General features: G+C 42.5%; 3 protein-coding genes across 3 annotated transcripts; 1 reads left to right on the top strand and 2 right to left on the bottom strand.

The window, feature by feature from the left end:
• Nucleotides 1-568: 568 nt before the first annotated feature.
• On the bottom strand, nt 569-3,909 carry LOC115252585 (nuclear pore complex protein Nup98-Nup96-like). The gene is made up of 9 exons (XM_029847954.1): nt 3,675-3,909; nt 2,962-3,056; nt 2,733-2,873; nt 2,496-2,647; nt 2,129-2,350; nt 1,729-1,970; nt 1,488-1,642; nt 1,180-1,291; nt 569-1,091 (listed from the first exon to the last, which is right to left on the bottom strand). The coding sequence occupies exons 2-9, from the start codon at nt 3,025-3,027 to the stop codon at nt 898-900; spliced, it is 1,284 nt and encodes a 427-aa protein (XP_029703814.1). The 5' UTR covers nt 3,028-3,056; nt 3,675-3,909; the 3' UTR covers nt 569-897.
• Nucleotides 3,910-6,137: 2,228 nt separating this feature from the next.
• Nucleotides 6,138-11,008, top strand: LOC105419338 (uncharacterized). Its single transcript, XM_029847949.1, has 8 exons — nt 6,138-6,918; nt 7,550-7,832; nt 7,959-8,060; nt 8,476-8,525; nt 8,674-8,694; nt 8,769-9,185; nt 9,367-9,597; nt 9,675-11,008. Exons 2-8 carry the CDS (start codon nt 7,550-7,552, stop codon nt 9,936-9,938), a joined length of 1,368 nt encoding a protein of 455 aa, XP_029703809.1. The 5' UTR covers nt 6,138-6,918; the 3' UTR covers nt 9,939-11,008.
• Nucleotides 11,009-11,399: 391 nt separating this feature from the next.
• On the bottom strand, nt 11,400-14,890 carry LOC115246531 (nuclear pore complex protein Nup98-Nup96-like). The gene is made up of 9 exons (XM_029847950.1): nt 14,840-14,890; nt 14,127-14,210; nt 13,898-14,038; nt 13,661-13,812; nt 13,294-13,515; nt 12,898-13,139; nt 12,657-12,811; nt 12,350-12,461; nt 11,400-12,261 (listed from the first exon to the last, which is right to left on the bottom strand). The coding sequence occupies exons 1-9, from the start codon at nt 14,888-14,890 to the stop codon at nt 12,068-12,070; spliced, it is 1,353 nt and encodes a 450-aa protein (XP_029703810.1). The 3' UTR covers nt 11,400-12,067.
• Between the last annotated feature and the right edge of the window lie 1,223 nt (nt 14,891-16,113).

Below are 16,113 nucleotides of genomic sequence, written 5' to 3'. Positions count from 1 at the left end.
GCATTGAAGGAAAATCTGAAGATGAAGCGAAGTCTTTCATTCCAAACTTTGCATCCACTTTTAAATGTGGAAGATAAAATGACCTGAATCTGAACTGGAACTTTGTTTGGGAGGAAACACTTTACTTCAGGAATCGCACACGCACAAACACACACATCAAAAAGAATCTACAAAAATAGACCATCAGGATGTTTATGCTGTCCATCAATCAGCTTTAAACCTCATCACTCTTATTGATATTCAAATTGTATTTATTCACATATGGACACATGAACAGGAGACACTGTCGCTTGATGCAGTTTTTAATCATAATAAAACAAATAAGCAATAAGCCTGCTGCAACATTTCCCAGGGTCACGATTACCCACTGAGGTGGTGAGTGTGTCGAGGTGTCGCACCACCACAGAGGAGGAACCAGGGTCAGTAACAGCAACGTCAGAAGAAAATAAGGTGTAAGGTTATTGGGTCCATTTGTGCCAATCTTCTGGGTGACAGAATAAGAAACTTGAGATAAATTTTACTTGAATCTATAAATATTTGGCTTTTTTCTTTCTTCTTTTTTTTTTTAACACTAGAAAAGTTGGGAAATATACCATTTGGCTGTTTCTAACCTCCTGTCCCTGTTGATGAGGGTCCTGACCAAACAGTCGCTATTTAATCTCAAATGACCCACAATATTCATCCCCACATATTCATCAAGAAAAATAAAGTCCACTGGTCATAAAAGGCATCAGATCCACAGACCTGCCCTGAGCAACTATATACTTCTGAATGTTTTAAAATAGTCCGCTGAAGGACACACACAAACCCACTAACAAGAACTCCATATTAACATTTGTGTCCAAGCAGCAGCAGCACTTTTGTATCTGTCTGACCTCCTCATCTGGTGTCCTGAGCTCATGAACTGACGATGAGCTGTCGCAGGTATGACTGTGTGAGGCCTCGCAGCTCATCCAGCGCGTAATCCTCTGGCATGGGCAGGCGAGTGATGTGTGGCGCCAGCTGGGTCAGGGGGATGCTGGCGGCTCCCTCATCACTCTGCTGCAGGCTCAGTACTGCCCGCAAGATGTTCGCCGCGCGCTTGGCCATTTCTACAAAGAGGGACTGGTTAGGTAAAACCTGCACATTCAGACATGGAGGAACAATACAAGTGCCTCCACAAGCCACACTCAGTTCTACCCGATTGGGCGAGACGATCTCGGGCAGTGCTGCACGGCAACAGCTCTATCCTGCTGCAGAGGGACGTCACTTCTGAGTGGAGACGTTCCAGCTCGTAACCAGCGTTTTCCATCTGGTTACAAAGACACAAACCAGTGTTCTCCGTCAAGGATAACCCAAGTCATTTTCATTCTATTCTATTAATGTGTGTAACCTGTTTCATATTAAATGAATTTAAGTAACAGGAACTCTTAAGTTTAGGGATTCTAATTTGATTTTTTATGAAAATGAATCATTGTGAACAAAAATCATGCAGCTATCAGCCTTACCTGCTGGATCTCATGCAGCATCTTAATGACCCGGATATAGTCCAGGTAGACCCTGCCTGCTGTGTCCCAGTCCTGAATAGTAGCGCTGTGCTCAGGGACTGCCAGCCCCTCCAGGAACTCCAGCAGGTAGTCATGATTGTCATTGATGATGCAGTCTGCAGAACAAAAGGAGCAGCATTATAGAAAACATGACATATTGAGTAAGAACATTAACTTGAGTTGCCAAAATGATTCTACCGACCTGAGGCCAGGTGCTGGATCAGCAGTCGGTGACACTGGTTCCAGCGTTTGGCCTGGTACAGATGCAGGGCCTCTTGGTGCCGGTCTGCATCACAGCGAGCTCGGGTGGCTTTGGCCTCATGGATCCACTGCTCAGGGATCAGCAGCTTCTCTGTCAGGAAGTGCTCACGACGGACTGACTCGTCTGTCTCCTGCAGGGGGCAGTGGAGGGTCAGCATGTCCCTCACAGCTCGCTCCCGCTGACTGAAGAGGCAAAAAAAACCTAAAAAATTATATCAGTGCCAGGAACATTAATTTCTCCTCTAAAATGACAGATTCCCACTGTGGCAAGACCAATATCACCCCAACACATTAGTAATTAAAAAGGTGAGTATCAGATAAGGAAGATGAGTTGAATTTACATGTGATCAGGGATGTGCATCAGGATAAAGACGGCAAGGTGCCAGAGGCCAACACCCTCCAACTGAGCTGCATAGCTGCTGTGGAGGAGGCCCTGACGTGAGGCACTCAGGTGGCTGTAATGCAACGCTTGCAGAACGCCCCACAGGTGCCAGCTCAAACGATAATCCAGGCGTTCCCAGGTGATGGTCAGTGGATCCAGCAGCTGCTGCAGGCTGTAGTGTCTGCAAAAAAAGAGAAGAAAGAAATCTTGTATTGTCAGACGGATGCATTAATCAGGTGACAGTGTGTATTAAAGGCTAAGCTCAGTTATTTTAAAGATCTGATTACATTCAATATTAAATTGATTTGCAGACATGGGGCACTCACCTGTCACTGTAGAGTTTGAGCAGATGAAAGCAGAGGTCATACAGGGGTCGTTTACACTCTTCCTTCTCTTCCTCTTCCTCCATGTCCATTGGCTCTGCTTCCATATAGGAAGGCAAAGGTGCACAAGCATACTTGCCTTCCTCATCTGAACCCTAAACAGATATTGCGACAATGAGAAGTGCAGGAATTTCACAGATTTCTATGAAATTCAGGCTGAAAAACCAGTGTGACACTCACCTTGAAGGCAGCTTCGTATCTGGTTAGGGCATCAGCCACAGAGGCAGTGGGAGGTAGCATGAACCACAGGTGTACAGCCAAACAACGCTTCCAATCCAGCATAGAACAGACATTCACCTCTGCATCAGAGGAGTGCCACACCTGCAGCATGGAGGGAAAACCACGAGACACACTGAAATAACATTCACTGAAGCTCTTCTGGTGTGAAAGAAAGAAGCAAATATTATACCGGTTTCCCAGCAAGCAGTGCAAAGATGCACAATCGTTCCTCAGGCAGATAGCAGTCTGTCTGCATGCGGTTCCAGTCAGCGACCTGAACGAATGCTAGAGATCATGATTCTTTGTCAGTCAAATGTTATAACTTAGTCAAATGCTATTATGACTTATTCCTACATTCTCAGCATTGTTGCTAGAAATCAAGAAACTTAAATAACATATACAGCTAAGTTTAGTCCAGGGACTTTCAGTAGATCCTACTGAGCTACTACAGAGGAAAAAGCAAAGGTCTGTTTTTTAGTTTAACTCCAGTCAAAGTACCAGTACACTGTGTGGACCTGTGCAATTAATGTAACCAGTGGTAGTGACCACTGGTCCACGCCAGGGAGCAACTAGTCACAACCATCGAGAAGCTGGTCACGACCACACGGACCATCATAAGCACGATTACTGCTCGCATGTCTACTATTAAGATAACAATAATTAACCTGCAAATCTGGATGTTTTTTATACATGTATTACCAAATGACATCCACACAGATGTTGATCAGGAGTGGGGATTGTCCTCCGCCCAAACACCACCTGGATGAAATCCAGCTGGTCTTCGCTGCAGTGCCACAACTGCAGTAGCTGGTCATTGAGCTGGATTTGCTTAATTGCATTAGTGGATTTGCCGAAATAAACTGGTCCTGGAGCTAGCAGGAAAATTCTGAAATACAGCCAAACCTCTTCTGGGTCGATGCTGCTCCACACTCGGGCCATAGTGATCGATAACATTTGACCACAGAATCGCTGGTCCCTGAGTATATTTGGCTCCAGAAGCAGAGAAGCAGGCAGATGTGCAGACGTTCTGCTTCAAAGTTGTTGACTTGTTGGAAAAGTTGTGATTTCCTGTGTGGTATAAAACTGGTGTTAGGGCTGTTTCAACGAATGCGTCCTTCCGGCTCTCTGCTCTGATGTTACTGATGCTCACATTGAACTATTCTTATGCATTGTTCCAGGCAATGTTGGGGATTTTCTTCAGTGCTAAGTCAGCCGTTCTGATCGAAGATGTCCCATTTACTGTAGAGGACATTCGTAATGAGTGAGTTTTTAAATTGTGTACTTCAAACACTTGATACTCCTCTGATTTCAGTGTGTTCCTTTGATTATAATTGGTTCATCTAGAGCCCAGGTAAATATGCAGAAGCAAGTCTTATTAACCTGCCAGGACCCTTCAATCAGTCAGCTATCACACTTTACAACAACCTCTTTAGGGCCCAAACTGCTGTATAAAAACCAATTAATAAAATGGGCATTGAGATGTAACAGGAACTCTTTTGTGTTCTCCCTGCAGTAAGACCCCCCCTCAGAACATCCACAATCTCTACAACCAGGTCGGCATCAACTGCTTTATTGCTGCTGCCATTTATGTGGTAGTGGGCGCCGTGTCACTCTGCCAGGTGCGTCTCAACAAACGGCAGGAGTACATGGTGACATAAGGAAATGCAGCCAGGACCTGACCTCTGACCGCAACCCCCGATGATCAGACCTCAGCAGCAAGATCATCTTCATCTTTACTGAAGTCTTTTGCAGCTTAATTTGGGGCAGCATTGTTGGTTAGGCAGTCAGAATAAATCCTAATTATTTATTTTCTACTTTGATCTGTGTAGTGCTGTTGTTTGAAATGTTGCATCATTCTGTGAAATTGACCAAATGTTAATTGCCTGGATTCCTGTCGATGTTTGCTGTGGATGAAGGCACATCAACTCAAGTGTTGTGTGCGTCTGGATGTGCGTCTGATCTAAATGCATAGTAGATATGACCCTTGAAATCAATCCCATTCTTAAAATTGTGTGACATCATGTCAACTGGATCCTAGTAAAATGTCTTTTTTGTGTGTTGGATATGATGGATTATCATCTACAATAAAGTGTGTGTAGACATTTTTCGTCTGGCTTTGCTTTGCATGGTTTGCTCATAGTGTGATGATGGTTGTTGCATAAACACCTGGTGATGCTCATTTAATGTGGAAGCTAGGGTTGCCACCTTGGATTTATGGATAAAAAAATAACGGCCAAATTTTTAAACCGAATGCAGCTAAAAGGTTCAGTATTCTACAGGCGAAGAAGACATTATTTTAAAAAGACAGGAGATCAATAGCATTCCGCACCAACACATCAAAGCCTCATGATTTCAACCCGTTTTTATTCGTTTTTCTATCTTTCTAGAGATCACAGTTGTTTTAATTTGGTTATTCGTGCAAGTTTTGAGTGATGAGTGAGCACTGGAAGCGAATAGCCGGGAAGTGAAGGGATTTTCGTTTCGGGGCCCATGTTAACAGATTGCGTCTCTCACACCGGGCGCGAAGCGCCGCAAATGGCTGCAATTAGCGCGCACCGTGCAGCGATTGTTTCGGCGCCTGGTCTATTTTGTGCATGAGCCGAGAGCGCGTGCGCACACGCAGGCGTTTTTCAGGAAGGACACTTCGGGGACACCGCCAAACCTGTGAACTCGCTTATCCAGGAAGATAGAAAGACACATCTGTAGACATCAACCTCTACCTTCTTTAAACGGACTACAAAATTCTTCACCTGTGACGAAAAGTCACAGGTTAAACACGTTTTTTGTTGGTTTTTCATGCTGGTTTCTTCTGTGCGTCTCATCCATCTCTTCCCTCGCCAGTTTTCTCATCTCCTATTTAAAAACTGGAAAACAAGGCGCTCAAATACAAGTGGAACCTGTGAGAACATGAAAGCATCTATAAAGACATTTATTTAATTTGAAGAACTTCGGACTAAGTATCGGGCATTTCTAATTATATAATACGCTTTTATATTAAATCATTCTATTGAAAACTAATTTTAAGCATGTGAAGATTTTCTAAAAACTTTAAAATATAGTTACGACTAACTCGAAAGTGAAAGCTGAAGTTTAGGGCGGCAAAATTTGACATAACGAAATGAGCACCAATGAGCAAATAATTCATGTTGATAAACAATCAAACTTACGAAGATAATCAAACAAATAACTACGTTCGTCCACACTCCTGAAATTCTCAACGGAACTGTTAGGTTAACAGTATTTAATTAGATATTACTATTTAAAGATATAATTCTATGAAACTAGACAATTTGAGGGTGTGCCTCACCCTTTAGCTGTCCCTGCCTGTTGCAACAGGCAACAGTGTTGCCCCCGGCAACAGTGTTGCCCCCGGCAAGCCAATTGAGCAGTCTCAACGCCTACACCAGGGGTGCTCACACTTTTTCAGCATGCGAGCTACTTATGAAATGACCAAGTCAAAATGATCGACCCATTACATTTATTTAGAAAACTACTGAGGATTCTTACAATTTATGTTGCTGTACGTTGCATAACCACATATGTTGCACAAAACATAATTAACTATGTACATTTTTTGCCATTGTGAAAACTACTGGGACTTTCCCTTTCTCAGCAGGTATTCGGTTTTGTATTTTCCATGAACAGTCCGAAAATGCTGCTCCACATTTCCCTTCTTTGGTATTGCGATGGTAGACTGGCAAATGAGGCAAAAGCACTTTGAAAATGTCATCGTGAAAAAAGCCCTCCCATTCTGCATGAAAGTGATAGGGCTTTATTCTTCTTACTTGGTCCAGCTCCCCAGTCATTTTAATACCCTTTCTTAAGTTTAAGAGAAAAAAACAAAAGTGAAAAAATTAGCAGTAACAAACTGAGTAGCTTGTTAGCTTTGCTGCACTTATAGCCGTTGTTTGCGCATGTACAGTGACCTAAGTGTAAAAAAAATTCAGATATCATTTGACTGGCTGCCTTGTAGATCAATCAAGTGGCGGGAGGGATGATAGGCTGACGTCTATGTTTTTATTGTCACGCAATCATTTCCAAGTGCCAAAGAAATCCCTCCCTTCCGAAGTCACATTTTGAAAGAGTAGGTGGTGGAGAGAGAAAGAGCGGGAAAATATCACCAAGGAAGAAAACAAGCTGGAAAACGGTACAAAAGGGGTTGATTTCAACTGATTTTGACGTGTTTGTAAGAAAATTGTTAGTTTAGCAGCATGATGACAAAAATAACGTACAATTGTATCTGACTGGAGTTATTTTGTGAGAGTTTATAACAAGAGAAGTTTCAGATTATTTCAGAATCTTGTACACTAACTGTTCCAGTTTAGTTATGCAGTTACTTACATGTGCTAAAGATTTTTTTTTTGAAGTAAAAACTAAGAAATAAGAGAGTGGTTGCTGCTGAGAAAGTTCTGATGGAGTCTAACAAAAGAAACATTCAAATGGTTCATTCAGGTAGAGGATCAGGAGCAGCATAGAAACAGTGAGATTCCATTAGAGTGTTTGTATAAAAGACAGGAGAAGGAATTTTGTCATAGGAGAATTCAACAATTGAAAAACATCTAAATGCAGACTTTTAGATCCACCAGGTCACACACACAAAAGCCAGAAGCTGTTGATGTGTGACATTCTTTCAGTTCTATTGCTTTTGAGCGTAAAGACAGATGGTAAATAAAATTGAGACATACATAGGATTTGAAAGACTGGCAGTGCAATGAAATAACATTTATCTGACCATTTCCAGCAGAAGGTCTAATATTCATCTTCTCTCTCTTGATCAGATGTCAGATATTTTAGAGAAGGAGTGGAAACAAACTCTTACCTTCATTGTGGAGGAGTTGGACAATCAACAGTTTGAAAAACTGCTGGAACTTTTGTCCAAGATTCCCAAAGGTCAGAAGACCCCTAACATCCGGGGAAATATGGCGCAAATAATTAATGAGCACTATGGTCTTGAAGATTCTGTTTTTGCCATTGTTGATGCCATGGAAACGATACCGAGGCGGGACGACAAAATTCAGGAACCATTAAAAGCTTTTGTGGAAAAACTGAAGGCAAATACAGGTGAGCACTTGGGTCACAAATCAGTGGTTCTGAGTAAAAGATTTTAAATTTCAGTCATATCTTGTGATTTTCATTTTAACATACCTGGAATTCTAATTTTAGATGTTTTAATTTGTATAATTTGAGGTAAAAAGAGGAAAAGAAACCCAGTCCAGTTGACAGAGAAAACTACCTTGGATAAAAAGAGGAAACTTGATCCAAATACAACGGAACAAACAGAAGCAGGAGGTGGGTTAACAGAACCGACTGTGTCTCTAATATTAAATATTATGTGTTCACTAACACAGACTTGCTTCTCTTGCATGTCCATGTCAGGATTTGGAAGCTCATTCCAAAGTCTAATTTATCCATCCCTTCCCAATTATTAAGACAACTCAAACTGTTTTTCCTAAAACCATTCTTCATTTTATTTCTCCCTGTTGTAATAATACCCTGACTGGCATGTCTGACATTAGATAATCTGTTATTACATATGACTTCAGTTTGTTCTCAGTTCACTGAGAGGTAAATATCTTATGTAATAACAAAATAATTATTCATTCTTTTTTCATCATACTTTGGACCTCAAAGAAAGGTGTAATGTCTCTAATTTACATGATATTTCCAACTGTATAAACAAATATTTTTTTGCATTAACTTTTAGGTTCACGTCCTGTGATGGCTAAAGGAATATTGGCTGGCCAACCTGCCACAGTAAGATTTCAGTGTGTTTGGCTTGAGTGGAGCAGAAATACATAAACATGCAGACGTTGTGCCTCTAACTGTTGAGCAAGAAGGATGGTAAAAGGAACTGTGTTACTTAATCATTGAAAACTAATTACATAGATCTTTTCATTTCCAGGAGACAGACACTGCTTCTTGGGTAAGTAAATTCTCACAGATTATTCCCCCATAATTACAGTGATTTAAGATTTTCCTGCTCTTGCTTGTTCACAGAGCAAGTCCATCTGTGATCTGGTAGCGGCCCATGAGGTCGTTGCCACAGCCACCATCCGGGGAAGAATCATGGACAAATCTAAACTGCAGACATACAAAACCCAGAAAAAAGATTTCTTCTTTTTGTTAGTCACAGATGAGACAGCCAGCATTAAAATGATGGTGTATGGAAAACCACACTACCAGAAACTCCAGAAAGGGAAGCACTACTTGTTCAGAAAATTAATAAGAGACAAAAATCTCTTCAAAGTTACATTACAGACCATCGTGGCCGAGTTGGGTGCATTTGACATTCCAAAAGAGGTTGAGGAGAAAGCCAAGCGACTCTCCTCCCACGGCCCCTATGTCTCCATTGAAGAAGTTAAAAAATGGGATTCGGAAATACTACCAGTAAGCGTGGAAGGAACCATTACTAAGGTGAGCTCTAGCTTTGGGCAGGTGTCTGCTGCCCTCTCTAGCTGCTACATGTCCCGAACAGGCTGCATCCCAATCTGTTCCTAAGTATTCCATCCATATTTACTGTTTTAGCAAGTCTGAATCAGTTGTGGAAGTTTGCCAGTCTTTCCAGTTGTACACGTCTAAACTTAATTTTCTACAGGTCTGCCCCAGTGAACTCATGGTTAAGGGTAATAACGCAAAGAGGAGGACAAAGAAGCAACATTTTCATATAAAAGACAACACAGACTCCATCGAGGTTGTCATCTGGGGTAGAAACGTCAAGAAATGCGAAAACGTGGCTGTCGGTGATGTCGTCAAACTGACAAACATGAATATCAAAAACCTTGAATCCGTGACACTTCAGTCAACTGATATCACCAACATTGAGCAGGTAGCTCCTCATTGCAGTCCAGATGTTCACTGATGATGAGCTCCAGCTTCCTCTTCTCTTCTCTGTCTTGTGTGCAGGTTCGCAAGTTTACAATCCACAACCATCAACTTAAGATTGTCGCAGTTACCAAATGCCAAAAGATGCAGACTGACCTGGAGGTGATTTTGGATCAGAGATTTTATACGATGGTGGTGAAAAACAAACTTCTGGCTGAGGCATATAGCCTTAGCCTTGGTGAAAAATTCAGGAGCCAGCTGATGATGGCACTTCCACTTATGGGAGAAGCACAAATAGAAGGAAATGAGATTAAAGCCATCCAAAATATTGAAGCCAGAATTTAATGGGTGGGTAAACCCATAGCTCCACATTCCTTTGATAAGGTTTTAAGGAGCATTGCAGCTTCCTATCCGTCTCGTTTTCCTCCTGTCTTCTCATCTCTGAGTATTGGTTCCTACATACAGTTGTGTATTTACTCCAAATGGACATCTGCTTCTTCTGATTTGTGCTATTTTTTAAACTGTATGACTGTAGAAAATCATCCTATTGGTGGGTCCATCTCCTGTCAGCCACTAAGAAAGGGAGCAAGTGTCACTTCTGGGGGGTCTTTGGGCTTCCGTCAACACTGTTTCCACTCTCAGGTTACCTCGAGCAAATGGCACCAACTGTGGTTACAACCTAAAGAAAATCAATCAGGTGTCACCCTTGTGAGTTTTTAAATCTGCCGATTGTTGCAAAGTTAGCATGGCCTTTTCTTTCAAGCTTAATGTGGCAAGCTTATATCATATCATTTGTAAGGTTGTTTCACATTGTTAAATATATAGACATATCTGCACACCAATGATTGTATTGATGCAGTGTTAACTGATTCTGTACCAAAGAAAATCTGTCATTCACTAATATTTGGATTTTATCTTTTAGTTTAGTGCATGGATTTTAGCAGCAGAAATTATAAGGGATGTTAAGTAACAAATGATCTTTTAGTCTGGAGGGACACAAATAATCTTGGATATTAATACCTTAATTACAATCAATAACTAAGGTGTAATATTGGATTGGCCAGTGGGCAGAGCCAGTGCTTCCAAAGGCAGGGATGTCGGGAACCCTTTCCTCAAGGGCCGCAACACAACCAGGTTTTCTGTCGTTCTACCCAGGAAAACTGCTTCGACAAAGTGAAGTGGATTTCAACATCCCTGAACGAAAAGCTAGAAAAATTTCTGGAGACCTCTGCCCCGTATCAGGTTATGCAGATGGCCCCCTACAGCGCTGGAACAACTGCAGCATTTGGCAGAATTTTTGATTTACCCATAATAAAGGGGAAGAAAAAAATGTAATCCCTATGACACAACATTCATGTAATAAGAAAACAGTTGTTCATTTTCTATTGTTTATTAAAAATTTCCATCAACAAAGTCTTTAGAAACATGCCTACAGTCACACAACTGCAAAGCAAAAGCTTCTTTTCGAGCAAGGAAAAAAAAAGTTTACGAGAACCAAAAACAGGCTGACGGGTCTGATCGCATTGAAGGAAAATCTGAAGATGAAGCGAAGTCTTTCATTCCAAACTTTGCATCCACTTTTAAATGTGGAAGATAAAATGACCTGAATCTGAACTGGAACTTTGTTTGGGAGGAAACACTTTACTTCAGGAATCGCACACGCACAAACACACACATCAAAAAGAATCTACAAAAATAGACCATCAGGATGTTTATGCTGTCCATCAATCAGCTTTAAACCTCATCACTCTTATTGATATTCAAATTGTATTTATTCACATATGGACACATGAACAGGAGACACTGTCGCTTGATGCAGTTTTTAATCATAATAAAACAAATAGCGGGGCAATAAGCCTGCTGCAACATTTCCCAGGGTCACGATTACCCACTGAGGTGGTGAGTGTGTCGAGGTGTCGCACCACCACAGAGGAGGAACCAGGGTCAGTAACAGCAAATGAAATAAGTCTCGGCTACACAAACGCCAACAGCTGCAATGAACAAAAATGTACGTCAGAAGAAAATAAGGTGTAAGGTTATTGGGTCCATTTGTGCCAATCTTCTGGGTGACAGAATAAGAAACTTGAGATAAATTTTACTTGAATCTATAAATATTTGGCTTTTTTCTTTCTTCTTTTTTTTTTTACACTAGAAAAGTTGGGAAATACACCATTTGGCTGTTTCTAACCTCCTGTCCCTGTTGATGAGGGTCCTGACCAAACAGTCGCTATTTAATCTCAAATGACCCACAATATTCATCCCCACATATTCATCAAGAAAAATAAAGTCCACTGGTCATAAAAGGCATCAGATCCACAGACCTGCCCTGAGCAACTATATACTTCTGAATGTTTTAAAATAGTCCGCTGAAGGACACACACAAACCCACTAACAAGAACTCCATATTAACATTTGTGTCCAAGCAGCAGCAGCACTTTTGTATCTGTCTGACCTCCTCATCTGGTGTCCTGAGCTCATGAACTGACGATGAGCTGTCGCAGGTATGACTGTGTGAGGCCTCGCAGCTCATCCAGCGCGTAATCCTCTGGCATGGGCAGGCGAGTGATGTGTGGCGCCAGCTGGGTCAGGGGGATGCTGGCGGCTCCCTCATCACTCTGCTGCAGGCTCAGTACTGCCCGCAAGATGTTCGCCACGCGCTTGGCCATTTCTACAAAGAGGGATTGGTTAGGTAAAACCTGCACATTCAGACATGGAGGAACAATACAAGTGCCTCCACAAGCCACACTCAGTTCTACCCGATTGGGCGAGACGATCTCGGGCAGTGCTGCACGGCAACAGCTCTATCCTGCTGCAGAGGGACGTCACTTCTGAGTGGAGACGTTCCAGCTCGTAACCAGCGTTTTCCGTCTGGTTACAAAGACACAAACCAGTGTTCTCCGTCAAGGATAACCCAAGTCATTTTCATTCTATTCTATTAATGTGTGTAACCTGTTTCATATTAAATGAATTTAAGTAACAGGAACTCTTAAGTTTAGGGATTCTAATTTGATTTTTATGAAAATGAATCATTGTGAACAAAAATCATGCAGCTATCAGCCTTACCTGCTGGATCTCATGCAGCATCTTAATGACCCGGATATAGTCCAGGTAGACCCTGCCTGCTGTGTCCCAGTCCTGAATAGTAGCGCTGTGCTCAGGGACTGCCAGCCCCTCCAGGAACTCCAGCAGGTAGTCATGATTGTCATTGATGATGCAGTCTGCAGAACAAAAGGAGCAGCATTATAGAAAACATGACATATTGAGTAAGAACATTAACTTGAGTTGCCAAAATGATTCTACCGACCTGAGGCCAGGTGCTGGATCAGCAGTCGGTGACACTGGTTCCAGCGTTTGGCCTGGTACAGATGCAGGGCCTCTTGGTGCCGGTCTGCATCACAGCGAGCTCGGGTGGCTTTGGCCTCATGGATCCACTGCTCAGGGATCAGCAGCTTCTCTGTCAGGAAGCGCTCACGACGGACTGACTCGTCTGTCTCCTGCAGGGGGCAGTGGAGGGTCAGCATGTCCCTCACAGCTCGCTCCCGCTGACTGAAGAGGCAAAAAAAAAAAAGAAATATCAGTGCCAGGAACATTAATTTCTCCTCTAAAATGACAGATTCCCACTGTGGCAAGACCAATATCACCCCAACACATTAGTAATTAAAAAGGTGAGTATCAGATAAGGAAGATGAGTTGAATTTACATGTGATCAGGGATGTGCATCAGGATAAAGACGGCAAGGTGCCAGAGGCCAACACCCTCCAACTGAGCTGCATAGCTGCTGTGGAGGAGGCCCTGACGTGAGGCACTCAGGTGGCTGTAATGCAACGCTTGCAGAACGCCCCACAGGTGCCAGCTCAAACGATAATCCAGGCGTTCCCAGGTGATGGTCAGTGGATCCAGCAGCTGCTGCAGGCTGTAGTGTCTGCAAAAAAAGAGAAGAAAGAAATCTTGTATTGTCAGACGGATGCATTAATCAGGGGACAGTGTGTATTAAAGGCTAAGCTCAGTTATTTTAAAGATCTGATTACATTCAATATTAAATTGATTTGCAGACATGGGGCACTCACCTGTCACTGTAGAGTTTGAGCAGATGAAAGCAGAGGTCATACAGGGGTCGTTTACACTCTTCCTTCTCTTCCTCTTCCTCCATGTCCATTGGCTCTGCTTCCATATAGGAAGGCAAAGGTGCACAAGCATACTTGCCTTCCTCATCTGAACCCTAAACAGATATTGCGACAATGAGAAGTGCAGGAATTTCACAGATTTCTATGAAATTCAGGCTGAAAAACCAGTGTGACACTCACCTTGAAGGCAGCTTCGTATCTGGTTAGGGCATCAGCCACAGAGGCAGTGGGAGGTAGCATGAACCACAGGTGTACAGCCAAACAACGCTTCCAATCCAGCATAGAACAGACATTCACCTCTGCATCAGAGGAGTGCCACACCTGCAGCATGGAGGGAAAACCACGAGACACACTGAAATAACATTCACTGAAGCTCTTCTGGTGTGAAAGAAAGAAGCAAATATTATACCGGTTTCCCAGCAAGCAGTGCAAAGATGCACAATCGTTCCTCAGGCAGATAGCAGTCTGTCTGCATGCGGTTCCAGTCAGCGACCTGAACGAATGCTAGAGATCATGATTCTTTGTCAGTCAAATGTTATAACTTAGTCAAATGCTATTATGACTTATTCCTACATTCTCAGCATTGTTGCTAGAAATCAAGAAACTTAAATAACATATACAGCTAAGTTTAGTCCAGGGACTTTCAGTAGATCCTACTGAGCTACTACAGAGGAAAAAGCAAAGGTCTGTTTTTTAGTTTAACTCCAGTCAAAGTACCAGTACACTGTGTGGACCTGTGCAATTAATGTAACCAGTGGTAGTGACCACTGGTCCACGCCAGGGAGCAACTAGTCACAACCATCGAGAAGCTGGTCACGACCACACGGACCATCATAAGCACGATTACTGCTCGCATGTCTACTATTAAGATAACAATAATTAACCTGCAAATCTGGATGTTTTTTATACATGTATTACCAAATGACATCCACACAGATGTTGATCAGGAGTGGGGATTGTCCTCTGCCCAAACACCACCTGGATGAAATCCAGCTGGTCTTCGCTGCAGTGCCACAACTGCAGTAGCTGGTCATTGAGCTGGATTTGCTTAATTGCATTAGTGGATTTGCCGAAATAAACTGGTCCTGGAGCTAGCAGGAAAATTCTGAAATACAGCCAAACCTCTTCTGGGTCGATGCTGCTCCACACTCGGGCCATAGTGATCGATAACATTTTACCACAGAATCGCTGGTCCCTGAGTATATTTGGCTCCAGAAGCAGAGAAGCAGGCAGATGTGCAGACGTTCTGCTTCAAAGTTGTTGACTTGTTGGAAAAGTTGTGATTTCCTGTGTGGTATAAAACTGGTGTTAGGGCTGTTTCAACGAATGCGTCCTTCCGGCTCTCTGCTCTGATGTTACTGATGCTCACATTGAACTATTCTTATGCATTGTTCCAGGCAATGTTGGGGATTTTCTTCAGTGCTAAGTCAGCCGTTCTGATCGAGGATGTCCCATTTACTGAAGAGGACATTCGTAATGAGTGAGTTTTTAAATTGTGTACTTCAAACACTTGATACTCCTCTGATTTCAGTGTGTTCCTTTGATTATAATTGGTTCATCTAGAGCCCAGGTAAATATGCAGAAGCAAGTCTTATTAACCTGCCAGGACGCTTCAATCAGTCAGCTATCACACTTTACAACAACCTCTTTAGGGCCCAAACTGCTGTATAAAAACCAATTAATAAAATGGGCATTGAGATGTAACAGGAACTCTTTTGTGTTCTCCCTGCAGTAAGACCCCCCCTCAGAACATCCACAATCTCTACAACCAGGTCGGCATCAACTGCTTTATTGCTGCTGCCATTTATGTGGTAGTGGGCGCCGTGTCACTCTGCCAGGTGCGTCTCAACAAACGGCAGGAGTACATGGTGACATAAGGAAATGCAGCCAGGACCTGACCTCTGACCGCAACCCCCGATGATCAGACCTCAGCAGCAAGATCATCTTCATCTTTACTGAAGTCTTTTGCAGCTTAATTTGGGGCAGCATTGTTGGTTAGGCAGTCAGAATAAATCCTAATTATTTATTTTCTACTTTGATCTGTGTAGTGCTGTTGTTTGAAATGTTGCATCATTCTGTGAAATTGACCAAATGTTAATTGCCTGGATTCCTGTCGATGTTTGCTGTGGATGAAGGCACATCAACTCAAGTGTTGTGTGCGTCTGGATGTGCGTCTGATCTAAATGCATAGTACGATATGACCCTTGAAATCAATCCCATTCTTAAAATTGTGTGACATCATGTCAACTGGATCCTAGTAAAATGCCTTTTCTGTGGGTTGGATATGCTGGATTATCATCTACAATAAAGTGTGTGTAGACATTTTTTGTCTGGCTTTACTTTGCATGGTTTGCTCATAGTGTGATGATGGTTGTTGCATAAACACCTGGTGATGC

The sequence above is a fragment of the Takifugu rubripes genome, chromosome 15 (genome assembly GCF_901000725.2).
Source record: "Takifugu rubripes chromosome 15, fTakRub1.2, whole genome shotgun sequence".
NCBI lineage: Eukaryota > Metazoa > Chordata > Actinopteri > Tetraodontiformes > Tetraodontidae > Takifugu > Takifugu rubripes.
This window is presented reverse-complemented; position numbering and strand designations above follow the sequence as displayed.

What these genes read in the sequence shown, in the direction of transcription:
- LOC115252585 (XM_029847954.1), bottom strand. Translation starts at nt 3,027, where the DNA reads ATGCAGACAGACTGCTATCTGCCTGAGGAACGATTGTGCATCTTTGCA. An exon ending in GATCCAGCACCTGGCCTCAG is followed by an intron (nt 1,643 to 1,728) that starts GTCGGTAGAATC and finishes TTTGTTCTGCAG; the next exon opens with ACTGCATCATCAATGACAAT. An exon ending in AGATCGTCTCGCCCAATCGG is followed by an intron (nt 1,092 to 1,179) that starts GTAGAACTGAGT and finishes CCCTCTTTGTAG; the next exon opens with AAATGGCCAAGCGCGCGGCG.
- LOC105419338 (XM_029847949.1), top strand. Translation starts at nt 7,550, where the DNA reads ATGTCAGATATTTTAGAGAAGGAGTGGAAACAAACTCTTACCTTCATT. An exon ending in GGAACAAACAGAAGCAGGAG is followed by an intron (nt 8,061 to 8,475) that starts GTGGGTTAACAG and finishes ATTAACTTTTAG; the next exon opens with GTTCACGTCCTGTGATGGCT. An exon ending in TGGAAGGAACCATTACTAAG is followed by an intron (nt 9,186 to 9,366) that starts GTGAGCTCTAGC and finishes AATTTTCTACAG; the next exon opens with GTCTGCCCCAGTGAACTCAT.
- LOC115246531 (XM_029847950.1), bottom strand. Translation starts at nt 14,890, where the DNA reads ATGTTATCGATCACTATGGCCCGAGTGTGGAGCAGCATCGACCCAGAA. An exon ending in CACTGCTTGCTGGGAAACCG is followed by an intron (nt 14,039 to 14,126) that starts GTATAATATTTG and finishes TCCATGCTGCAG; the next exon opens with GTGTGGCACTCCTCTGATGC. An exon ending in TGCTGCATGAGATCCAGCAG is followed by an intron (nt 12,462 to 12,656) that starts GTAAGGCTGATA and finishes CTTTGTAACCAG; the next exon opens with ACGGAAAACGCTGGTTACGA.